This window comes from Engraulis encrasicolus, chromosome 2, assembly GCF_034702125.1.
Source record: "Engraulis encrasicolus isolate BLACKSEA-1 chromosome 2, IST_EnEncr_1.0, whole genome shotgun sequence".
NCBI lineage: Eukaryota > Metazoa > Chordata > Actinopteri > Clupeiformes > Engraulidae > Engraulis > Engraulis encrasicolus.
This window is the reverse complement of record NC_085858.1, coordinates 42389015-42415661: the sequence shown is the minus strand read 5'-3', so window position 1 is coordinate 42415661 and position 26647 is coordinate 42389015. Positions and strand designations below refer to the sequence as shown.

Genomic DNA, 26647 nt, shown 5'->3' with positions numbered 1-26647 from the left:
ACAGAATAGACATATTAATTGTGCCTGTGCCTGCTAGCCTGTCAGCGCCCAATCTCTGTGTGACTATCTATGACTTATGCTAGGCCCAGCCACCATGGACCTTACGCAGCTAAGAATCCTGGTCCTAACCTACGTTGACCTTATGACTCTACGGTCTCTATCTATCTCTTCTTCCTCTGCCTTCCTGCTATTTCTGCCTCTCCTCTATATCTCTCCTTTTAAATCCATCTCTAACCATGATGTTTGTTTTTCCATTTGTTAAGCACTTTGAGTTACATGCCTTGTATGATACAGTGCTATACAAATACAATTATTATTAAATTATTATTAATTCATGTAGTACCTTAACTGTACGTGGATGGTTGGGGGCTTCAAAAACCGAACACACATAAACAGGATGTGGGGTTGAGAGAGTGAGCTCAGCATTCTGCACATCACCATCACCATCACGGCAGAACACTGACCTCAGCCCCTAAAACCCACATCCTGCTCATGTGTGTTCGCTTTTTGTAGCCCCCAAACCTCTACTTACAGTTAAGGTTGCTAAATGAATGAATATTTGTGACAAGAAAGTAGTGTAGATTAGAGTATACAGTAGAGTAGAGTATTATACAGTGAAAAAAAAATCTGTGTTAAGTAGAAAATGCAATTGTAGAAATGCTAAATATAATTGAAGTTTCAATTAAACACTGACATTCAGAATAATATAATGGGGCTCCTGTATCAAACATTAACTGTATAAATGAAAGAGTTAGCTACAGGCCCTCCTGGTTGAAGAGGACTTTTTTTCTTTTTAGCTACGTGCCCTCCTCTTGTCACCATTAAATCAATGCATGAAGCATCATTGACATCACAGTGACCAGCACCCAGGAAGTGCAGCTGTGGGAGCCATTACCCATCAGCTCTATCACTTTCCCTGTTATCACTGACACTGGCCACTCCTCACTCTTCTTTCCGGGGCCGCCTTTGGAATCCTCCTTGGGAGTCCAGGAAGAGTCACGCTGAGACGAGGAGGACGAGTCTGAACGAGCATGTTTATACAGTAGGTCAATAAAAGGCAGGATAGCAGCTAAAACACATTAACAGAAAAAAAACTTATTTAAGCTTAAATATGTTTAAAATCGATAAAATGAAGACGAATAAATATAATGTAAAAGCAAAACTGTTGTGAGTCCTGCTAGCCTGTGAGCAGTACGATGAAGCATTGACAAGGTGTTACTGTTATGTGGCTGAGGCTGTGAGACAGGTCAAGAGAGAGCAGTGATGAGACAGCTTTGGGTGAGACAGAGAGCAGCAGTGAGACAGGTTTGTGTGACACAGGGCTAGACTATGCTAGAGTGAGACAGAACTGGCGTAAGAGATGGCTAGACATAGTAGTTTAATAATAATAAAAAAGCTACATACACACAGACATACACATATAGCATTGCAAAGAAGCAAAGGCATATTTGCCCCCAGTTGCAGACGTTGTCGCTGTAATGCAACAAGGAACAAAAACATAAATGAACACAAAGGACAACAGCAAAATCATGTTGACAAATTGGCACAATGTTTGGTATTTACGAGTCATATCAAATTAGACCATAAAGTACCTGCAGGTCTTGGGATGGTCTTGTGGATGTTGACATCAATTGGACCACAACTTGAACGAAGAAGTAGAGTGATGTTAGTGATATCAACACCATCTGGAATCACTATGGAGATATTCCCGCCGTCGCTGGTGAATTGAACTTCATCCTCATCAATGAAGCTCTTGTTAACCTCACAGTTACCAAGCACTTTGCTGAAGTCTGCGATGCAGTCAATTTTCCTGGCCTCGTAAACGGTGCAGTTTGCCTTTCCTGTGGAGTAGAGGGAGAGAAGCAGGCACAGACTATTTACTGCCACTGATAGGTATATCCAGGGGGTAAACCTCCTGTTTTTAGAGAACTATGCAATTGGCTGCTGTAAAAGGTTGTTATGGTTCAAAGGTTTATTGCCATGTTGTCATAGTCGATGGATTTTTTTTCTTGGCATATCCCCAACATCAAAAACATACAATTGACAAGCACAAAACAGTAAGGTACATAGACTACCGTAAATATAAATATGGATAGGCATAACAAAAGACAGAAAGGGGTCCCAGCAGTCATTGGACAGCAGTTAAATTACAGATAGCCCAGAGTGTTACAGTGCATTGTAGATAAAGTGCATAGGGAGTGAGAGTTATACCAAAATGAATTCTGTGATGTGCCATGATCTCAACCTGGGTGCACAACCTGATGACAAATTCTGCTGGAAACTTCCAATGTTCAAGCAATATGTCAACCTGCCTGGTGCTCATGTAACGGATGATAAATAGCAGAGTTCGGCATAGAACTCAAGTACCCCCCACCGGCTAGGCCATTGTTTATAAAAGCATTTTCAATTGGCAATAGGCTTGCTGGAGCTCTCCTGGTGTTTGGGAATTTGTTGCTGTTGTGCTCAGACTGCTGATGCTGAGTTTGTGCCGAGAATCTATGCTTAGATGCATGCAAGCATAAAATAATCCAATAGGCCAACTTCCGATAAAAATCAGTTTTACTCACTCCTTTTGAAAATCGGACGGTCACCCCAAGTTGAACTCACATGCAAGGCTTCATAGTGGTGCGTCACCTCGAAAGAAGGCATTGCCCACATGGGTTTATGTCGACCCATTTTTCAAAAAACATGTAGAGTAATTTTTTTCCGCTTGTTTTCAAAACAAGCAATGCCTGGTGGCCCAAAACCTAGCTTAGCTTAGCTATCAGCTGGTTGCTACTCTCAGATACACACTACACACAGAGCACAAAGCCTCATACATATAGCCTGCCCACTCTGGTCGCTCCATGCCTGCAGTTCGCCTAGGGGTCGCTGTCGACAGAGCAAAGCTCTGAATGGAGCCTGCACGCCTATGTTTGCGCCCCTATAGTGCAGTGCCACCTGGGGAAGTGGCGACTAACCTTAGACGATCTCTCTGCAGAGCAGGAGGAGGGAGCCAATCAGAGACGGATATGCATGACAAACCCGGAAGACCCTCTCGTTTCTCCACAAGCCACCTTGCTAGCTTGCAAAAACGGCTTGAAACAAAGCAACTAGAACGTTTTTTGTAAACAGGACCAACGGGTAACATATTCAATAACAATGGGGAACACAGCAATATTAATGAAATGACGTTGAGAGGATATCTTTAAGATACTAGGTAACATTTTATATTAATGTCTGCTTGTAAAGCATTAATAACACTTAGTAAATAATGAACAAATGATGAAGGAAGCATTAACAAATGTTTGTAAATGACTTGTTAATGTTATGTTAATATTTTATATTTATCAAACAAATTGTTAGTAAATGACTAATAATACTAATAGATTTGTGAAATTGTGAACACATTATTTGTAGATATTTTGGCAACACTTCACAATAACTTTCCGCTATGAATGGTTAACTAATGGTTAGCTAATGTTTGTTTTGCATCTATAATACTATAAGCATTGGTATATCATTATTAAATCAATTGTATAACACTTACTAAACATTTGCTGATGATAATAATATATTAGGGCTGCACAATATTGGAAAAAATTCTAATCACGATTATTTAGATCAAAATCACGATCCCGATTATTAATCATGATTATGCTGTAGAGCTTATGCCCCCTTCCCCCCAATTTCCGAGGCGACATAATAATACCTTACCATTAGTTAACATTAGTTAACCATCTAGCGGAAGGTTATTGTGAAGTGTTACCGATATTGTATTAAGTATAAACAAAATGTAGCTAATAATAAAACATATTTGTTAATTGATTACTAAGTCTTTATAAGCAGACATTAATATAAAGTGTTACCAGATACGAATATCCAGCCACTCCTGTTGAGAGACAAACTGCTGCAGACAGGAGTGGAGACGGGAATAGTGACCTGGCCCCAGTTGACTGCGAAGAGGGTTGCCAGATGAGGCTGATGATTTCCAGCCCAAAATTGGGTGCGTTTTTCTGCTAAATGTCATTTTTACCCGCACACGGCCATCCTAAGCAGCCCGATTGGGTGGGAAACAGCCCAATCTGGCAACACTGACTGCGAACTACCCCATTCCTGCTGCCTGTCTCTATCGAGGGGGAGACAGTCTGCACCTTCAAGTACCTGGGGGTACAACTGGACAAGTCTGCAAACTCACATGCACTCTACAAGAAAGGCCAGAGCAGGCTTTACTCTCTGAGTAAGTTGAGAACGCTGATGTTCAACCAGACTCTCATGGCTAGTGATGTCCAAGACACAATTTCCTGCAGGAAAAAAAACTAGTCTTAAATCTTTAATCTTAGTGTGCTCGCCTATGCTGTGCCATGCTGGGGAGGCAGCATCAGGAAGAGAGATGCTGCATGCCTTGACAGGCTGGTGAGGAAAGCCGGGTCTGTTGTTGGCACAGAACTTGAGGATTACTTCCACTTCTGAGAAGAGGACACTGAGCAGACTCTACTCTATAATAGACTAGTGTAATCACAGGGCTCTCAAGTTTTGAAGTTTGTTGGGAGTGAGATTGGGTGGGGGTTGTTACCGAACCTTCGGCCCATTACATTTGTTTCATCTAGTAAAGAAAACTAAAATATGTTGTGTGTGTTAATAATAATAATAATGATAAAAATAATAATAATAATAATAATTGTAGCGGCCAAAGTGGACTTAAAGTTAAATAAATATAAATTGCTTAAAAATGCATAAATAGATAATAAATAATTTCATTTGAATTTGTAATTTCATAGATACGTTAATTTCATGATTAAAATGATGAATATTATGTTGGAAAGATAAAAGAATAAGAATTCATGTTTATAAGATAACTTTTTGTTTCGGATTAAAAATGTGTAAGCTTACTGTCGCTTTAAGACTCACGAGCCGGCTTCCATAGCCTCTCGCGCTTTCCATTTCAGATCGCAAGGAACCGTGGAAGCGAACAGTCTTCTTATCTGTTGCTCTTCAACTACCTGAGAGACTTTAAACCTTTTTATTTTCATTAGAGACATTTTGTTAGTTCATGTACGTTTTGCAACTGTATTAAGAAGAACACTAAACTTCCGTTATCATTTCAAGACGTTGTGGAGTGGATTTATTTCAATTACATGGACACTAACAGTGGAAACAGTAACTTTGAGTTGGAGAAGTAACAGCGTAAGAAATAGCACTTTCCTCGCGGTCTCACCAAGACTAAACCTCTACAATAATAATAATTTTATATATTGCCTTTCAAAACAACCAAGTTAGCTTGAGAAACCCAAAGGCCCATGCAAAAGATGGGTGCTGGCACTGACATTTCCTCATTAATTATTATATTTCCAGTGAAATACTGGACGACATACAGATATATGAACACACAGCCAAAGTCTTCTCTGCCATCTCTACTGATGTAGTAGCAATTTCTTCCATCATCATATTATCTGCCCCCCTGCCTTTGGTTTCTGAGCCTTTTCCCAGAAGGAAAGAAGGCTCTTCCCTGACATTCTAAATAAACAACAGCCTGTTACAAACGTGTAAAAAAAAAACGTATGCCTATACATGTCCATGACAGCTCAAAGGTGACTAAACCAAAGTCATTCTACTCTATAATACTCGGAAAAAGTACTTAACGGACTAAAGGACTAAACAAACACTAAAACATCGCCAGCATAGCCTGTTTTAACAGCTTATAGCTTGCTATTAATTCCTAAATTAATGGTAACTTGAAACGGATATGTGTAGGCTTAATGTTGGTCACTCACCACGAGTAACACTACAGCCTAACTAATGGAATATATTTGTAACGTGATTTTTTTACCTGCCGCTCCGAAGACTTGGGAAGGACAAACCAAACTGTCACAGCTGTGCCGTTCTCCAGGAAAGTCAGAAAAGTTAAGAATCTGACAGTTGTTTGCGCGCTTAGCTGACACCCTAGCGGAAACTCAACCCTCTTTCACTAGGTATGCGCACCAACATAGCGATCTATTATTCTAATAGGCTCAACGACAGTGCTGTGCCTGTTACTTCCTGAAACTGAGCACGCTGGGAGTGGGTTATGCTTTACTGTTTTGGGTTTTAAAGTGTGTTGTTTATGAATGTTTAATGTACTGGGGGTGTAAATATACTGGGGATATTATTGTGAACATTTTATGATCGCGATATTGGGGTGGATGGGTTTATTTTATATTTTAAAGAGTTGTCACCATTGTTATGCAAGCTGGCGCACAACACCTGTAGGTTGATGCATGATTAAAAGCTTGTTTCCGTCCTTAGCAAAGTCCACACAACTGTAAGGTGGAAAATTGTCTCTGGCGAGTTCTATTGATGGGCGTGTGAAAACACATGTGTGGCGTGTGAGAGTGTGAAAACACTCAGTAGAGTGTGTCACACGCTCAGTGCGTGAGACTTGAGAGGCCTGGCAATCATCCCCAGCACCAGTGTTGTCAGATTGGGCTGTTTCCCGCCCAATTGGGCTGCTTAGGATGGCCGTGTGCAGGTAAAAATAGCATTTAGCAGAAAAACCCGCCCAATTTTTGCCATAGAAATCAATAGAATTGGGCGGGATTTGTGCATCTAGGCGGGTTTTGAGCATTTTTGGTCCTGGAAATCATCAGCCTCATCTGCCCCCTCTGCCATTGTTGAGGCATGTGTACATGTAAAGATTGTCTGGCCTTTCCTGGAGTGTCTTTGGAATCGTCCTTGAGGGTCCAGGGGGACTCATGCCAATGCGAGGGGGACAAGTTTGGGGCAGTGACTCCGGTCCTTCCTGGGCCACCTTTGAAATCGTTCTCGGGGGTCCAGGGGGATTCCTGCCAAGGCGAGGGGGACGAGTCTGGGAGAGCAACTCCGGACTTTCTTGGGCCACCTTTGGAATCGCTCTTGATGATGCAGAGGGAGACACGCCGAGGAGCGAGGGGTGAGTCTGAAGGAGCATATAAAGGGCAATAAAAGACACAATTACGGCTGCACGATTATGGAAAAAATTATAATCACGATTATTAATCACGATTATTGATTTTTGCTGAATTTATAAAAAGTTATAACAATAATAAATATAGGCCTAACGAAGAATTAATTATATACGGGATGAGCAAAATGAAATTAATTGTAATAATTATGTAAAAGGCAATAGCATGAAACTTAGGTGAACAAATTTCTGGCCAGAAACACCAGCCTATGGCTAATCAATGGCTAATCAATATGCCTAATGACTGGCTGTGATTAGCAACACAAGACCAGCGGAAGGACCATTCGGAAAGGAAAACAGGCTGTTTCATGGGCGGGCCAGATATTCCGACAGGGTCTACGTATAATGATATGGGCGGGGCTGGCCTTGTGTGATGTCACATGCTGGACTGCCAGCCCTGCCTTCTCGCTGGCCGCAGCTGGATGCACTTGTCTACTTTTGCGCCTGCTCGCCAACCGTTCGCTCACGTTGCTTCTCTACTTTACGTTACCACCTACCGCCATACGCATAAACGGCGTGACGGGTGGCATGTGCGTTACGCCTCGTTTTGGGGGGACACATTGAGGGAAAAGCCAAGATAAGTCAATTGGTGGTGTTGGGAAAGAATAAACGAAAGACAAGGTCGTGTAGACAAGCTATGTTTTTTTTTCTTCTTTCAAGATCATAATCATAATCTTTCAAGATCATAATCAAGAATAAAGTTAATTATGCTCTTCTCTCTATCTCCTAGATAGATAGATAGATAGATAGATAGATAGATAGATAGATAGATAGATAGGCGCCGAAACCGTGGGCACCCACGGAATCTGTGGGCACCCATCGAGCACCCACGGACAAATCCGAGCACTAAAGCAGTACTATTCACGAGAGAAGTTTAAAGATGACATGGCGTTTGCATTATAACTGTCATTTTGTAACGTAAGGTAGGCCTAGCCTATTGTAATTTCTCATCTTGTAACGTAAGCTACTTCACGCTCCGATCCTTCTTTTCCTCTGTGGTGCGTTGCTCTTCTACACAATCAGACAGTAACCATAGAAACATGGTTGGATTGACCTTATGGCATACAGGGCTTTTGTCCAATGGACTGATCTCCCCTCAATCAGGGGGAGTTTAGGCTGTGCGACCGTGATGAGTGACACTAGTTGTGGTTGACCATTTGCTTTATCTGATCTGATTCGGTTTGTGCTCCACGTTGGAAGTGGAGCTGAGGATATCCTCATTGTGTGGAAGGCATGTTGAATCTTTGTGCGCCTATCTGTATAGCGTGTAAGCGTATGGATCCTAACATGAGTTGTTTGTGGCAGGGGTAACTCAGCGCTTTCTCGGCTTGTGCTCCGCGTTGGAAGTGGAGGTTGAGGACATCTCCCGTTTGTGAAAGGTATGCTCGATGCCCTTGTGTTCATGTATTTTAAGTGTCTAAGCGCACGGCTTCATGCGAATCCTCTGTTTACGGCAGGGGTTGCTCAGGTGGCTACCTCCCCTGTCTCTGGTTTCTCTGCTGCGTGTGGTGGTCGCATTGAGTCGTGGTGCAAAAGCGAGGACTAGGCGTCCGTGACCTAAACCCCATTGACGGTATGTAAAATGGATGTGTTAACTTTATGTTGGTTTAATTTACTTTACGCGCATTCAACTAAATCGTACTCACTCCACAGGTTGTGTTGGGGCGGAGCGCTCGTTCTCTACTTTCTGTGCTTCAGCTGCATCATCTGCGGTGGTATGTAATTAATGATGATTCCACCTGTATGTCTTAAATCATGTTAATTCTAGTTAGGGCTGTCCACAACCAAGGATTTTGTTGGTCGACCAAAGGTCGTCATTTACTCCGACTAATCGATTAATCGCCTCCCACCCCCCAAAGAAATGTAAAATAAAAAATAAAAATAAAAAAAACATTCTTTTTAATAAAAAAATTTTTACACATCCCATTTTGATCCAGATAGCCCTACAAGGCCTAATGAATATTCAAAGTTCGAATTCACATAGTTTTAGCCTGTAAAACACAAATAAAGAACAAATTAAAATTAATATTCGGTAACGGAAACAAACTGCCTATGGTAGAGATGCCGCTCACTGCCTGAAAGCAGTAGCCCAACTGGAGGGCAGAATCAATATCCCCACGTTGACTGTCATCTATTTCGACATTTGTTGCAGCATTACTGTATAGTTGTTCACTGGAATGTCCATCAAGCACTTAGTGTCTGTTTATGGTCTTAAATGATGCACAGCGTTTCCCCCTTTAAATGACCCACCCTGGTTTTGTTCAGCTATCGCTGGACTGGAGTCTTGACAAGAGTTCTTGCCGTTCAGGGCGGCAAACAGAATTCTGATAAGTTTGTCGATGAATGACTTAACGTACCGGTACACACACACCCCAAAATATGTTCATATCTGGTGCATGGTTCTTGGATGTTGGCCAGCACGGAGCAAAATTGCAGGCCTACAGCAAAATGGTATGGAAGCTAACAAAGTGTGACTTAGCAGAGATTTTTTTTAGGAAGGGGAGATAGGACAGAATCGTTAGGTGTCCATAGAAATCAACGGTGAAGATTCGTAACGCAAATATGGCGTCTACCCGCACATCTCCCGCCTTTCTGGTAACAAGAGCCAATGTGCCTGCTGAGCTGCGTTGCCAGTGATCCAATCATCTGGCTGCATCGGCGCACGCGAAATTATGCGCATGCTCAGTTGTGAAAAGCCGTTGCTCTCGTGCCGTTATGGAACTACTGCGCCTGCGCTCTGTCAAAAAACCCGTGAGAAAAGTGGCTTAAAAAGCTTTATTTTGACTCGTATGACACAACCAAGTAGTCTAGATTGATCAGTTTTTCACTGTGGTTTCAATCATATGGTTTTCATAACCGCTGGGTTCCCTTCCGTCCTATGCTCAGTTTCCCCATTCATTTTTCCCATTGACTCTCAGATCTGGTCTACTTAATCGCGAAATAGCACTCCGAAGGCGTCACCAAGATGGCCGCCATATGTCCCCTCTCAATCTAAACTCTCTCTGGACTTAGCACCATGACGTTGCAACATAGCATTTTGGAGCTTCAGAATATGCGCCGACACGACTTCACACTTTTTACACCGTCTGCAATAAATGGATAATTATGCGAGACGAGACCGATGCAGGCGGCTCCCTGGAGTTTTGTCAGCTAATGGAATCAACGAGTCGAGTGAGGTATTGTAGCAAACGGTGCCGGGTAGTGTACGGGTGCGTGTGTATGAGAGAGGGAGGGAGAGGAGAGCAGCATCTGCCGTGGTGGTGAACTTACATAATTAAACGCACCTGTCGTTTGAATTCGCGTGGTTCTTCTCGCCCGACGTTAGTGACCATTGGCTGACAAGCAGTAATCTGTATCCTTTTCAAAAATAATCCCATGTTTTAGAGCTCCTTCCAGACATGGTAAAAATAACTTCTATCCTTGTCAAACAAATCACCAACACGTCTTCCTTTGTCACGCCCTTCAAGTTAAGAGCCCTGAAAGCACTTTGACAAGACGCTGGTTTTTTTTTTCCTCCGCTGCGACCAATCGACCAACGATTAGTCGATTATTTTCGGACAGCCCTACTTCTAGTAATAATTTGTTTCCACATTCATAGGTGCCTGACTACTTGGTCAGTTGGAATCATCGGTCTACCAGCTGATAGTTGGGCCGCTGTTTTGTCTCTGTGTGACCGGTGGTCATGCTGAACTTTTATTCTGACGGGGTAAACGACACTCCCCTTTCCTTCCGGTATGTAGCATAAGTCATCGCAGTGGTAGCTAGCTAGCAGACGCTGTGTTTTTGATGCTGTCGAGTGCAGCGTTGGCACGCCGCTCTCTCTGTCCCTCCAGTTTGGGGTTGAGCCATCGTACGGGAAAGGTAGGCGTCCTTCTCGGTTGATTCATTGCTCTTTTGGTGCATTGTAATGTACTTAGTTTGTTGGTTACTGACGCCATTTAACTTAATCGCAGCCCTGTCCATCCGCAACTGGCGTGAACCCAGCTGGCAGTCGGCTACTGTTCTGGAGCTTGTATGCCGAGCTCGGCAAACTCGAGGTAAAGTTGCGGTCCGTACGTTTCTCTCATGTGTTATGCGAATGTAGTCTCTGTTGTGACTGATGTAATATTACTCTATCGCAGTATCACTGGTGGCGTGCTTCCACTTCGTGCCCTTTGTGGTTGACTACTTGCGTGCCGCTTCGAGAGAACCAAAGGTAATGTCGTGTTTTCTCTGTCGGCATGTGCCTGAATCTGGCATTTTTTTATTTAGCGTTTATTGATTTAACTTGCATGTGCCACAGTTTCCTTGATGCACGGTACCCAGCTGGAACCCGGCGTGACCCATATCCCGACTTGCGCTTGGCAGACCTGATCTGGAGGTAATGCCTTCATTTTCTGTAAGAGATGCTTAGCACTTGACTTGTGTAGGGAGTTGTGTGGGGTGGGAGTGGGGGTGCTCCGCAGGTGTGATGGCGGGACTGGCGGCGTGGTGCTTTTGATATCGCGTTGTGGTGTCGCGGTTGCACCTGTGGGAGCGCCCGCATTTCCACAATACACAACTCCTGCTTAATTGATTTATAAACGCCGTTTCTAATGGTAACTTTCTCGTTAAATGTACATAGGAGGAGTTGGTGCCTTCGACTACACTGATGCAGTATCACTAGAGAAGGGGGGCATTACTGTTCTTTTCCCAACCTTTTTTCTTTTTTTGTCCTATTGTGAAAGTGATTTATCCTATGCAGCCTTTCACTTTGTAACGTCCGAGACGAAGGGGCTCGTGTAAGTTTCACTCTAACATCCAAGACGAAGGGGCTTGTGTAATTTTCACTCTAACATCCAAGACGAAGGGGCTTGTGTAATTTTCACTCTAACATCCGAGACGAAGGGGCTCGTGTACGTTTCTACTTAGTAACATCCAAGACGAAGGGGCTTGTGTAGGTTTTTCACTCTAACATCCGAGACGAAGGGGCTCGTGTAAGTTTCTACTTAGTAACTGCCAAGACGGAGCTTGTGTATATGATTAGGGTATGAACACTGAAGTATTACTGGGAGACGCATCTTAAACCCCAGAATCCTTTTTGGAACCTGTACTTGCTGTAGGGAGAGACCAAATACGTGTGTCTAACAAGTGTGTGTGTGTGTGTGTGTGTGTGTGTGTGTGTGCGGTGGCCATTACCAATTTTGCCCTTTTGGCAGTTTTGTTTTGTTTTGTTATCAGTGTGGGGATTTTGTGTGTTATTTTGGTTTGTTATTTTTTTATTGTGATTTACTAACTTTGTTTGCAGTGCAATTTTTTTTGTTATTTTGGTCTACCTCTCGTGCAACTAGCACATTTGCACATTTTGTATATTGAGATGACGTGCCTTTAGGTACTGTAAATGTTCATATGCTATATTTTTATATGTGACTGAGCCCGTGAGGCATATTTTCAGAAAGAGATTCATTACGAAAAGAAAGAAAATAAAAAGAACTCTGGATTGTATGACAGTTGTATCTCTTGTTATTCACCAACCTGATGCGGGGAAAGTCAAATCAAGTGTTTGATGGTTGGGTTCTCTCACCCTGACAAATGAGAGTGGCGTAGTCACTAAACATCTTAAAAATATTAAAAATATTTAAAAAAATATTACGGTAAAGAGATAACGCAGGCCACATCTGTTCAATCCGTACACATCTGCTGCTAACTTTCGCTGCCCAGTGTTGTGCCCCCTGGTCGCGGACGTGTGATTGTGTGTGTGTGTGTGCATCTTTTTGTTTGTTTCTCTTCGTTAAGAACTGAACTGAACTCAACTGGATACTAAGACACAAGAACTGGCACCAACACAGGCTTGGGGTGAAATGAGCAGAGATTCTTTATTATTGTCAGGTGAGGCTTAAATAGAGGTCACATGACCTGGCCTCAATCACAGTTGTTAATTGAGAGCACTCAGTTAGTCTCTAGGCCCTCAACGAGCATCAATCAACACCCCCACTTGTTCTCACATTTACAACAAGAAAAACAAAAACATTTCAAGGAAAAACAAAAACATTACAAAGAGCAAAATCACATTTCAGTTTGGCAATCACCCAAACAGAGACCTGTAAAAGGCAAGAAGCTTCCCTTTTGTAGCTGGCTTTGTGAGTAGGTCAGCAACCATTAGATCTGTTGGGCAATATTCCAAAGACACATCACCATTGTTTACAGTAGATCTCACAAAATGGTATTTAATATCAATGTGCTTACATCTCTGCCGACTAACTGGATTCTTTGCCAACGCAATTGTCCCCTGATTATCTTCGTAGATCACTGGTATATCATAATTACAGTCAAGGTGTTTAAGCATTTGAGACAGGTACAGGCATTCCTGTGTAGTGGCAGCTAATGCCATGTACTCAGCCTCACATGTTGATAGCGCAACAGTTGGTTGCTTTTTGGTCTTCCAAGAAATCAAAGGACCATTCTTACATAGGCTAACACAATAACCAGATGTACTGCGTCGGTCAATTGCATCTCCTGCCCAATCTGCATCACTGTAAGCCACCAACTGTAACCCATCATCATGTTTCCTGTAACATAGCATCTTATCACTTGTGCCTTTCAGATATTTCAGTACGTGTTTCACAGTTGTCCACTGCTCCTCTGTTGGCGCACTGAAATATTGAGAAAGTTTGCTCACAACAAAACTCAAATCCGTTCTAGTGCATGAACTGAGATAGATTAGGCTACCCACTGCTTCTCTGTATTTCCTGGGGTCACTCATCTTTTCAGCACAATCACTGTAATTCAGCTTCGACTCACAAGGTGTCGACCTGGGTTTACAGTCTTGCATGTCAAACCTTTCCAGCAATTTATCAACATAACTTCGCTGTGACATGGTCACAACTCCATCACATTGGTCAAAGGTGATACCCAGAAAATTCTTCAGTCGGCCCAAATCTTTCATCTGGAATTTTTCAGTAAGCATTTTCTTGACACTTTTCATTGCTCTCTCATCACTGGCAGCAATAACCAAATCATCAACCCATATCAGTATTATCACTTTGTCATGTTCGGTTTCTCTTTTGTAAACACAATTATCAGCTGGATTTTGTTCAAAGTTGTTTTCACAAAGATAATCATGCAACATTCTGTTCCAGTTTCGTCCTGATTGCTTTAACCCATACAATGATTTCTCCAATTTACACACCACTTTCTCATTTGTCTGAGTTTTTACGTCATAGCCTTCTGGCTGTTCCATGTAAATTTCACAATCAATCGGTGCATGTAGGTAGGCAGTTTTAACATCCATCTGATGGGAGTATCAAATCTTCCTGAGCAGCTTTCTGCATTAACACTCTCACACTTGTAAGGTTAGCAGTAGGAGAAAAGGTTTCTCCATAATCTACACCCATCTCTTGACTGTACCCTTTGGCAACATACCGGGCCTTGTACTTGTCAGATCCATCAGCATTGGTTTTGATAGCATACACCCATCTACCCCCCACTGCCCTCTTGCCCTCAGGTAAAGTGGTTAGAGTAAATGTGTTGTTATCCTTCAATGATTTCATCTCCTCATCCATTGCATCAACCCACTCTTTTGAATTGGATGAAGTCACAGCTTCTCTGAATGTCTGGGGTACATTACATACCATCCTGTAGCAATAATCAATGCTGATCTGTGCATGATCACTCCGCTCACCATAAAAATCTGGCCTCCTTCTCTCTCTAACAGGATACCTCCTCTCTTCACTTAAGGTGTCTGGAGAATGTGGTTCTGCTTTCATCACAGGTGGTGGTGGACTTGTCTGGCTACTGTCTGGGATGTCAAGCAACTTTGGTTTGTCTGGGTCAGGTCTGGTTGTGCTGTACTGCACACCAACGTCATCGTCATCAGTCATGTCATCGGTCATCTGTTCCTCAACACTGGACATAAACCTCACCAGTCTATGTTTTGTCACTCTTCTGTTGTCAGGATTGTAGACCATATAGGCTGGGCTGTTCTTATCATAGCCCACGAAGATGCCTTTGTCAGACCTTGAGTCTAGCTTCTTCCTGTCCTGCCTATATGCATAACACACAGTACCAAATTTCTGCATTCTGGATAAATTTGGTCTCCTTCCTGTCAGCATGAAGTAAGGTGTCTGTTTGGTGCGGTTGTTGAAACATCTATTTCTAATTACTGCTGCTGTCTGAACTGCATATGGCCATAACTCCTTCGGTAACTGGCTTTCCAAGAGCATGCATCTAGCCATGTCAAACAGCGTTCTCCAGTTGCACTCAGCAGTGCCATTTTGGTGTGGTGAGTATGGTGCTGATGTTTCATGTCTAATTCGGTTTTGCCGAAGAAGTGTTTGGTAACCCTGTCCTGTAAACTCCGTACCATTATCAGATCGGATGCAAGCAACCTTCCCGTATGGGGCTATATCAGCTAGAAACCTTTGGGTTGCATCCACTGTATCACTTTTATTTTTCAGGAAGTACACGAACACAGCACTGGAATAATCATCAGTAAAGGAAAGTGTGTACCTATACCCATCTTTGGATACTGGATCAATGGGACCGGCTAAGTCAGTATGTACCAACTCCAAAGCTGACTTGGCTCTCACATCAGGCTTCCTGTTCCTGCTCTGAGTGAATTTACCCTGAACACACACTTCACATTGCATAGACTTGGGTGTCTCACCCTTGATTGTCATACCATCAACCACACTTTGTAATTTCTGAACATCATTAAAGTTGCAGTGTCCCAAAATCTCATGCCACATCTTAAGGTCATGGCAAGTCATGCATTGATCATCACAGTCATTGTTCACAGGCACAGTAGGCAAATAGAACAACCTGTTATGTTCATGAATGAGAAAACGTGTACCGTCTTTGTACTGCAGAACATCTTCACCCTCCTTGAAGATCACCGTGGCCCCACTGGAAGTTGCAGCTCTCACAGAGAAAATGTCCTGGGGATAGGAAGGAATGTACAGCGCCTGCTTCAATGTAGCGCTGATGTGCCTTCCTTTGCTGTCCACCAGACACACTTCAGCTTCTCCTCTGCGCTCTGCGACCCCCTTACACCGTGTGCCGTCAGCCAGCTCCACACAGTGCGTCTCGGCCTGGAACCTTTCGTCGAAGCTCTTGAACCTGGCCAGGTCGGTGATGATGTGTGATGTTGCACCGGTGTCCACCATTAACCCCTTTCTGGTGACACCACTCCCTGGCCGACGATCACTGCTCTCCAGCATGAAGGCGAAGGTGTTGTCCATCTCCTCGCTCACCCCTCGCGCATTGTCCTGCCTCTGCTGTCGCCGTCCTCCTCGCCATGTGGTACTCTTCCCCGGGCTGTACCGCTGTGGAACACGACACCGTCTTGCTATGTGCCCTCTCTGGCCACATCGGTAGCATTCAATGTCACCGCTCTCCGTGGTCTGCACCCTTGCGCCCACTGGACCACTGGACTTCTTTGGATGTGACCGGGCCCCCATCACGTTGTCGTCAGGTGCAGCTGTGCGCATCCCCTCTGTGTTCTCATAGCTGCGCAACTTTGTCTTGAAATCAGCAAAACTGAGAGTCTCATCACTTTGGGTCACAAAAATGGAGAAGGGCTTGAAAGATTCAGGCAGCCCCTTCAGAACCATGGCAACTAATAGTCCATCACTTAACGCCTCTCCAGCACTCCTCAGTGCAGTGATTGAGGTCTCTGCACGTATGACATAATCAGTCACACTCTCAGTGCTTAACTTTTGCAGGGAGGTAAGTTCTGTGTACAGACTCACGATACGGGGCTTACCCGTGCCAGCATAATAGTCTCTCAGGATTTTAAGTGCTCCACGTCCATCATCTGCTGCCTCTCGCATGACCAGGGACAAACTTTTGTCATCGAGAAACTGGATCAGCTCAGCATATGCCTCTGCATTCTTTGCAGCATCTTCAGCCAGTGCAGCTGCTTCCGCACCAGCAGCAGGCCCTTGCAGAATTGTGTTCTTCAACTTCTGTATATGAAGATGGCCCAAAAACTTTGTCTCCCACAGTTCATAGTTCTTCTCATCTCCGTCAAACACCAACCGAGACCAACGTGAATTTGTTCTTTCACTCATTTTTCCAATGCTAAGACAAATTCAAACTATCATAAACTTTAGCGCAGGGCAGCGCATTCTGGGCCCATAACCTGTTAAGAACTGAACTGAACTCAACTGGATACTAAGACACAAGAACTGGCACCAACACAGGCTTGGGGTGAAATGAGCAGAGATTCTTTATTATTGTCAGGTGAGGCTTAAATAGAGGTCACATGACCTGGCCTCAATCACAGTTGTTAATTGAGAGCACTCAGTTAGTCTCTAGGCCCTCAACGAGCATCAATCAACAATTTGTATTTTGTTTTGTTTGTCTTGTCAATCCAGTGTTTGGCTCTGTCTGGCCTACTTTATGCATGGCTTTTGGCTGCGCTTATCTGGGTTTGCTGGGTTAATTTAGCTTGCAGTGCTGTATTTCTTTTGGGTTTGCATGGTGTGACTTTTCTTTTGCTTTGCTTGCCGTGCCATTATTTTGCTTGTTTTGATTTGATTTGCCGTGCTATTTTGCTTGCTTGGCCATCTGCCTTATTTTGTCACAATTTAACCCTTGCATGTCAGGTGAAGCGCATTGGTCCAAGTGGCCTACTGTATGACGGGCTAACCTATGTGTTTTTGTTTGTTCCGCTTCATGTGTCGTTTTGTTTCTTATTCCAGGAGTGGAGCGGGTTCTCAGAAGGGAGGCCGGTTACCTAGTGGCAGGCGCCCTCTTGTTGTGGTGTGTTGCACTCTTTACAGTGTGTAGTAGTGTAGCTCCCAATTGTGTGTTTGTAGTATCACTATAGTCCACGTGTGGCCTCGTGGGCCTCTGTTACTGAAGAGACGCCTCCCTCTGGTGTTTCCCTCCTTCACTCCTGTGAATGTTGTAGGCATCATGTCTGTCTGTGTCTTGGTCTAATCCCCTACTGGTATTGTCAATAAACTATTAGTTAACTGCATATCCCTTCCCTCTCCTTACCATACCAGGTTTTGATTTGTCTTTAAATAAATCTATTATGTGAATGGAATTCTGTCTCTGCTCTTTAATTGCAATGAACCTGTGTGCTTAACCTTCTGGTATTATCAAGAGATTGAGGTTTTGGTTGGTTGTTGGGGTTATTCCCCATGGCGTATCGACTACTTATTGAATTTTACCCCGCCCCACTACACTAGCATGAAGTGTATTGTTGGACTCAAACCTAACATTTCAACATCTTTCTGTGACACGTAGGCTATTTGTGTCTGATATGAACGTTGCATTCATGTTCTAAATCTAAAGTGCGTGGCTGAACGCCAGTCTGAATTCACTGTGGGCGCACGCGTTGCTGTTGTTTATTATTATTATTATTATTGATATCCTGTTTGGACGCAGTCTGGCTACTGCACAATACTGCTATGCTTGGTAAAAATGTACTTAAAGGGACACTGTGTGAGATTTTTAGTTGTTTATTTCCAGAATTCATGCTGCCCATTCACTAATGTTACCTTTTTCAAGAATACTTACCACCAGCATCAAATTTTAAGTATTCATTATGACTGGAAAAATTGCACTTTTCATACATGAAAAGGGGGATCTTCTCCATGGTCCGCCATTTTGAATTTCCAAAAATAGCCATTTTTAGCTGCAAAAATGACTGTACTTGGACCATACTAGAAAATATTAGTTTATTACTTAGTAAACTTTCGTGTAAAGATCAAATTTGGCAACAGGCAGCCCAGTTTCAATGACCAGCATAGTTGCAGTACCTTTTTTGACCATTTCCTGCACAGTGTCCCTTTAACACATACAACATTCACATCATGCATGCTTTCATTTTATTAAAGGAACAGACCACCCTTTTTTGATTTTCACATATTTGCAGTATTTCCCAACATTATTCATGAATGTGCATATCATTTTCTTCTCAGTGTTTTCAGTACTTAGATTTATTGGATCAGAATTATTAGCATAGCTTAGCATAATCACTGGAAGTAACTGGTATCTTTAGCATCAAGCCACAAGTGGTCACTGGACGGAATTAAATTGCCGTTTTACACAATTTTACATTAATTTTAAAATGGTTTATAAGTACATTTGATTGTGTTTTATTTTGTACCATAGACTTGCATTGCTATGCCTAATGTGGCTATACTGTTAAACGGGGCAATGCAAACACATAGACGAAAATTATATGCACATTCATAAATAATGCTTGGAAATACTGCAAATATGTGAAAATCAAAAAAGGGTGGTCTGTTCCTTTAAGGGAAAGGATGTGCGATCTTCTGGGTCCGTGTAGCTATGAGCTGGTCTTGATTCATAATGCCGACTAGGCCTATAGGAAGAGGCACCAGCAAACGTGGCCTGGGCTTTGCGTTCAATATAGGTAGGCAGTACACCAATGATTGTAATGTAATTCAATTTTCAATTCAAATATAGGTGATTTTATTGTAAATTATTGATTTGACACCCAAAAGGAAAATAAATAGGATAGGCCTACAATTATTATTTAGCCTACACATTTTTTTTTATAAGTGACCAACTCATGAAACAATTATATTATTGAAAAGCAAGGTATGGCAAAACGGGACATTCGGTGGGTCCTGACCCCTGGTTGGGAACCGCGAGCACCCACGGGCATAAACAAAAGTCGGCGCCTATGCACACACACACACACACACACACACACACACCAAATTGCTCCAGTCCAGATACAGTCAGTAAAAGTCATCTTGCTCATGTTAATCATTAACACGCCCCCCTTTCCAAACGCGCACCAAACCGTTTCTAGTTGTCTAGTCTAGGCATAAACTGAGACTCATCAAAAGAACCTAGGATTGTCATTATGTCTGACAGAGTCGGGTATTGTTTTCGGACACTCGCCATTTTTTCACCACAGCAAACAAGTGACCGCTTCGTATTGCTTAGGCATCCAACATACACATTACCAAAACAAAACAAAGTTACGCTATCATGTTTCACAGCAGGTTATGTAATAAAGCAAGTGGCCTCGTAGCCAGCGATTCCCAAACAGTAGCATGCGGCGCTGTCTTACTTATACATCTGACTACCATGCAAAGAAGCAACTACTCAGATGACGTGACATGCCATTGCAGAAGCAAAATATTACAAAAACTTATTTCGTTTAAAAAATCATAGTTGAATTTGTACAAGCAGTAGAATGAAAAAATAAGATATTTGTTGGATAGGCGAAAGGGAAAGGGGGATGTCGTAACTAACATGGAATTACAAGACAGCACTGGTCGTCCTTATGACAGCTGACGTCAAGAGAAATGGAAGAATGCTGGCGCAACAATACAAGAAAAGTTTATGAAAACAGACCAAATGGGAACATATTTCTGACTGATTTGAGCAAGTGGGAAGGGAGTGTCAGGCAATAAATGGGGGAAACGCCGAAGTAGCTACCTACAGTAATATAAGCTGGTAGCCAGCAGGTAGGCTACTCGTAGAGCTCTAGTTCTGGAGGGCAGCATAACTTAAACAGCATCACGACCTTAACAGCTCCAGACAAATGAACAAGTTCTTTATGCTGGCGCAACATTACGAGAGAAGTGCAGGGAAATGAATCAAAATGGGTATATGTTTGTGACTGATTTGATAAAGGATGACAGGATGACAACTTGGTCTCAGGCAATGGGAAACAAGGGTGTAACTTTGGCTTTGACATTGGTGGGGACAGGGACCTAATCCCCCCACCCCCACCCCCCAAAACTGCCACAAATGATATACCTTCAGTCGGTGTACAACCGAATCAATCAATGACACACATTGATAGTTTACATGTCTGTTTACTTCTGCCATGAAACGGGTCTCCATGAAACAAAACATTACAATAACAGAAAAAAATGTAGGCCTACTTTATTTTCAACTATACAATTTTTTATACAATTTTTTTAAACAATGAACTTTCCTTCTGCAATGGTGTAGGGCATGCTATATGAAAGGAGAACTAACTAAATAAATACTTACATCTTAACATCACTTTACATCTTAACATTACTTTACTCCTCAAGACTTAGTAAGTATTTCAGCCATACTGCAACTGTCATCTCAACTGATGAGCACAAAAATGGGTCTATGTGAAGGAGCCAAACACATGCCTACGTCGATCGTTAACTGCGACAAACTGTTGGCATATTTGTTTTATGTCTATATTATCCAGTATGTCCTGATGAACATGGCATACAGCTGCATTGTTCAATCTCACTTGGGTCATTGTTGACCGCAGCCATGTTTTCAGCCTTCTCAGGGCACTGAAGCTTCTCTCTGCTTCAGCTGATGAAACTGGCACAACTAAAAGCAGCCTGACAAGGCTTTCCACTTCATTAAACAGACCCCTCACCTCAACTGGCATCCCTCTGATAATAGTAGCCACCTCACTACTAGATGTGAATGTATATTTTGACCTGAACATGGCCAACTGAATCTCAAGAGTCTGCCTGTTAATTTCTGGGTACTGATCAACAATGCCATCCACCTTTCCAGACAGCAGAGTTTCTTCCAATTTCTGCAAGACACATAGATCAGGTTGGTTAAACCTATCCTCAAACTGAACAGCTACAGTATCCAGCACCTTGTAAAATTCTGGTCTGTAAGACTCCTCAGGTGTCTTGGGAGTGTGACTGCCTGCCTCACCAGTGTACCGTTTCGGTGGCCGTCTCTGGTGAGGAATCTGAATTGGCTCAAGTTCCAGGGAATCCACCATTTCCACAGCTTTATCGAACACTTTCTGGAATTTTTCCCCTTTTCTTTTACCCTGTAGGGTGGATTTGACACACTCTATTGCTTCCTTCATTCCAGCAATTGTTGCTGTTCTTTTCTGCAGGGACTTATTGAGGCATTCTAGCTCCTCAATGACCTCCAATGCCACTAGAAGCCCAAGCACTGTCTTTCCCTTTGAAAATCTGTCATGCAAACCATTTGCCTTAGCAGCTGAGCTTGACCCACTTGCTGCCATCTCCTCTAGGCTCACCAGCACACTCTCATATTGAGATAGCACGGCTTTGACAGCATTTCCCCTTACTGTCCACCTGGTTGGGCAGAGTGGTCTAAGAGACACATTTGGTCCCTCTGAATCTGCGGCTATAGCTGAAAACATGCCCTTGAATTTGCCTGACTGCTTGCTTAATGTCCCCAGATCATGCACCCACTCTAAGGCATCACGAATTAAAGGACTGGCCTGACATGCAGCCTGTGTTATCAGGTTCAGGCAGTGAGGCCCGCAGTGCACATACAATGCCAGTGGTTGCTGTTTTTTCATTTCTGCCTGTGCACCTGAATACGATCCTGACATGTTTGCTGCACCATCGTATGCCTGACCTCTCAAATATGCCAATGGGATGTTCAGCCTCAAAAGCACATCCACCGCTGCTCTTGCTATCTCCACTCCAGTAGTTCTTGACACTTGATATAAGCCCACAAACACCTCATGTGGAACCAGATCCTCATCCACATACCTAAAACATATGGACTCTTGCTCAGTCCCTGAAATATCTTGAGTACCATCTATAATGATGGAGAACTGCTGCACAGACAGAGATCTGAGAGTTTGTGCAATGTCTTTAACTATACAGGTGCCAAACAACTGTAAAATCTCATTTTGCACTGTTGGAGATGTATAATCATGGTGACGGGACAACCAGTCAGAGAGACAGGCGTCATCCTTGGCTTTATGTTTCAAGTGTTGAAACAGGTTACCATCTTCCTTTCCATGGCCACGCATTGCCAATCCCTGCCTGCTAAGGAACTGTACTGAACCAACAATACTTCTTAAGCAGTGTCTGGCATTTCCCTGCTGTTTTGACCAGGCACTTGAGAGTTGTGAATCTATGGGGGCTGCTTGTTGAGCATGCACTGTGACTGCATGATGATGGGCCTGACAATTTTGGTGCCGTTCAAATCTTTCAAGCGCATTCTTCCAGTTTGTATACCCCTTGGAGGAGAATGCATGGTCTGCTTTTTTTGACATAGCACTTTTCTGTACAGTATATGCCTTCACACAGTAAAAACAGAGAACTCCCTTTACTGCAGGGCTATAATGAAGCCATGGGTACTGTTTATACCACCTTTCTTGAAAATGGAGGACCCTACTGGTCAATGTTTGATCTGGGATGGATTTTGGGTCAGGCTGGTTTGGCTTATTGCCAATGTCCAGACTATCACCACCACTACACTGCTCTTCATCACTGCCGGTGTCACTCTCACTGCTGCTCTCCCTGATGCTCACTACAGGTGTGCCAGTTTCCTTAGAAATAGACCACATGATACCATTAGCCATACTGTAACATTATGTGAAGTGATGATAATTACATGTGACCTCATGATATCACCACCCACATAATTAACTGCATACTTTTTATCCTCACATTAAAAACATAGTTGTTCTTAATTGACCTCACCTTTGACCCTGACTCTTCTCCTGTATCTTCCCCTGTATCATGTGTCATGATTGCCACCTGATAAAATAATACATTGATACGACGTACAAAAAAACCATAACATGTCAATTCATTTTTTTGCCAAGCATACACCAATTAATCACTTTACATCATTAACCAACATTCATCTACCAACATGAATTGTGTTAAAAAAAATACTAGTAGTATCACTAGTAGTATCAATCAATAATCAACAATAAAATTCACCTGTGCTCCTGTCTCTTCGCCTGTCTCTTCGCCTTTGTCTGAGCTACAACATGGCTGAGCTGTCACCTGTTAAATAGCAGTGACATCCCATGAGCATTCACTTAATGCACTCAAAGACAGTAATGAACCATCATCAGCCTATCATTGGTTATGTAACCCATGGTAAATTACAGGACAACTTCGCCAACTAATCATCATTCAACTTCACCTGTGACTCTTTCCCTCCATCGCCGTCTGCCTGTGTTGTAGTGTGGCGTTGTGATGTTGGATCTGTCACCTGGACAATAAAATGGGCCATGAATGCCATTTCATTGAAAAATGTTAGCTAAGGATAGCTTTTTTTTGTCATTATGCTAAGGTGCCCGCCGACGTTTTACAAAGGCGCCCTCGTGATAAATCTGTCTCGTGTTATGTTGACGAGGAGTTATTGTGTCACTGTCACAAACATTCTATCATTTGCAGGACATAATGCAACATCAACATATTGACAGCCATTGGATATTCAACTGCACAACAGTATCTGCAGTTAGTTGTGCCATCGTAGACAACTTGATTCATAGATAACGAGTTTGCCCTGCTAACGGGCTGTGTCCCAAACGTCATTTCATTAGCGAGTGATAGTGTGACTTACAGATTTCTTTGAAAAGTAGCTCCGTATGTCCACTTTTTTTCTTTTGCCTGCCATCACTTGGCAGTCATGTGCCCGTGTCACCAAATATTCTAAAACGTTAGCCTGCCAGTAACACCACAGATTCTGTAAGTATAAGGGCTGTGGTAACACCACTGATAAGCGCAGTGATAGCGACTAGAACCTATCGAAAATACCTCAGCTTCTTTTTTTTGGCGCTCCTGCCTCCTAGCAACCATACACAACCTAGAGTCTCACGTGAAAGAAGGGGAAGGCACAGCCAATCAGATTGGTCGTCAGCCTTTGGCAAAGGACTTTTGGTTAACCCTTTCTTCGCCGCAATGCGAATGAGACGGGAGACCGTTTTTTTTCCCCAGCCCCAGTGATAAAATTGGTGCGGACAAAACGATAATCGCTGGATATTGGTGGGGACGCGTCCCTTATATCCATGCCGAAATTACGCCCATGATGGGAAATGAAACGCTGAACACGTAGCTAACACCAGAGTAGAGCTTGGCGGTTCTGGAAAAAATGCATATCACGGTTTTCTTGATGAAAATTAATATCACGGTTCTCTGCACGATTTTTTTTCATAAGCGGCGATTTTCCCCTACATCTCAATGTTTCTGAAGAAAAGGCTGAAATTAAATTTAAAAATGAGATAAAATCCTGAATTTGAATTAATCTCCATTTCTATTTTAATTACTTTTTTGGGGATTTTTTTTTTTTTTCAAACCTTCTCTCATCAAAAAGTGAACCTTGTGTAGGTGAAAACCGTTATCACGTTTTTTTAACGGTATACCGCCCAGCCCTACACCTATGGGTAATGGGGAGTAATTTGGCTACACTGCATTGGCTACTATAGGGTGTGTTGGGGGTGAATGCTAACCTCAATTTCTTCCTGGGTCATGTCTCGTATACCGTCTCCTCCTCCTCTTTTCTTCCTCTGCTCGAACCATCTCCTGCACCTCCTCTTCATTCTGCACCACCTGTGCGCTCGCAGCCCCAGCTCCACTGTCTGTCCCAACCTGAGATCGAGCTGTCTGGTAGTGGTTCCCCATCTCCCGAAACATGAGCGCGAGGTTATGCTGTTAGTTTTTAACAAGTCAGTGATTTTACACATTTTGTTGCGTCCTCTTTTAGTTTTTGCTAGTCTTTCTCTTGCGCTTGTCATAGCCACTCTTTTCTTTCTCCATTTTACGTCCTCTCCGTCGTCCAGTTTTAACAGCATAGCTAGTCAACTACATTTGGGGTGATGATGAGTTTTGTCAAAAGAGGGTCTGTAAGGAGGGGCGGGCCTTCGGGAACCAAATCATTTCATTGGACGAGCCCAATGTGCATCAAGAGAAGCATCCAATGGGCTCCGATGTGTCATTTTTTTACCGTCACAGACAAAAAAATATATATATATAATTTTTATTATTATTTCTTGCCCTCAGAGGACCCGAGACGCGCAAAGGATTTGCCCGGTACGCCAGATAGCCAGTCCAGCCCTGCACGCGACCAACCGTCATTTGGGAATCTGAATGTACTCGCCTCGTGAATCGCGGAGGGTGGAAAGTGTTCTTCACTGCCTTTGTGATTGCTATTACATAAAGCTAAACGTGGCAGAGTTGGGAGTTTCCACTGTATTCCTCCCCACAATATAACACACAAGCTACACACACACACACAAACACACACACAGTAATAAATGCATACTTACAGACTCTTTCATTTCTTATTGCTGTAATGCAAAAAAGGAGCAAAATCGAACATAAATGAACATGATACACAATGACAATCCACTGTAATTATATGTATTCATGTCGACAAATGGCAAAATATTTGTTCTTAATTACATGTTGTGTGACAATTAAATGTCACACGACGTTAGAAGATAAATGGTACCTGTTACGCTGACTCGAACTATACCGCAGTTTGACATAAGGATGGGAGTCACATTGTCGACATCATCTGGAATCTTCATGGAGATTGTTCTGCTTGTGCCAATGGTGGACTTCACCTCATAGGTGATTAGGTACTTCTGAGCTATGCATTGCTGGTTGGTGACACCTGAATTGCAGTTTGGATCCTCTTTAAGCCCCTGGTCAACCTCACATATCGCATTAACTGTGGAAAAGAAAAAAGACACATGAAGACTTGAAGTAGAAAGATTTGAAAATGAGAAGAGTAGTAATGTCTGTAAAACAAAGCCAAGTATCACAACTGTTGATACAAATGTTTAAGCATTTGCAAAATCACATTGAACATTATATCAGCATAATGTTTAGCTGTCACTCACAACATTTACCGTATAATATAAGGTGTACCTAATCTTGATGTGTTGCGTGACGTTAAATTGACTGGAATCTCCTTAGTCACACAGTTTGAACGATTGACAGTGACATGGACTTCATTGATGTAAACACCAGATGGAATGGCTATGGACAT

The 26647-nt window shown here is 42.8% G+C and overlaps 1 protein-coding gene and 1 long non-coding RNA gene across 3 annotated transcripts; one reads left to right on the top strand and one right to left on the bottom strand.

The window, feature by feature from the left end:
* The first annotated feature begins 10802 nt into the window (after nucleotides 1-10802).
* LOC134462711 (uncharacterized) lies at nucleotides 10803-12393 on the top strand. 2 transcript variants are annotated; one of them, XR_010037568.1, is made up of 4 exons: nucleotides 10803-10995; nucleotides 11080-11153; nucleotides 11241-11318; nucleotides 11562-12393. It is a non-coding gene; the product is annotated as an uncharacterized LOC134462711 (long non-coding RNA). The 2 variants fall into 2 exon arrangements; XR_010037567.1 differs by having other exon boundaries at nucleotides 11241-12393.
* Nucleotides 12394-20662: 8269 nt separating this feature from the next.
* On the bottom strand, nucleotides 20663-24444 carry LOC134462710 (zinc finger MYM-type protein 1-like). The gene is made up of 5 exons (XM_063215874.1): nucleotides 24218-24444; nucleotides 23795-23863; nucleotides 23587-23652; nucleotides 23341-23397; nucleotides 20663-23186 (listed from the first exon to the last, which is right to left on the bottom strand). Exons 1-5 carry the CDS (start codon nucleotides 24269-24271, stop codon nucleotides 21018-21020), a joined length of 2415 nt encoding a protein of 804 aa, XP_063071944.1. The 5' UTR covers nucleotides 24272-24444; the 3' UTR covers nucleotides 20663-21017.
* Nucleotides 24445-26647: the final 2203 nt, after the last annotated feature.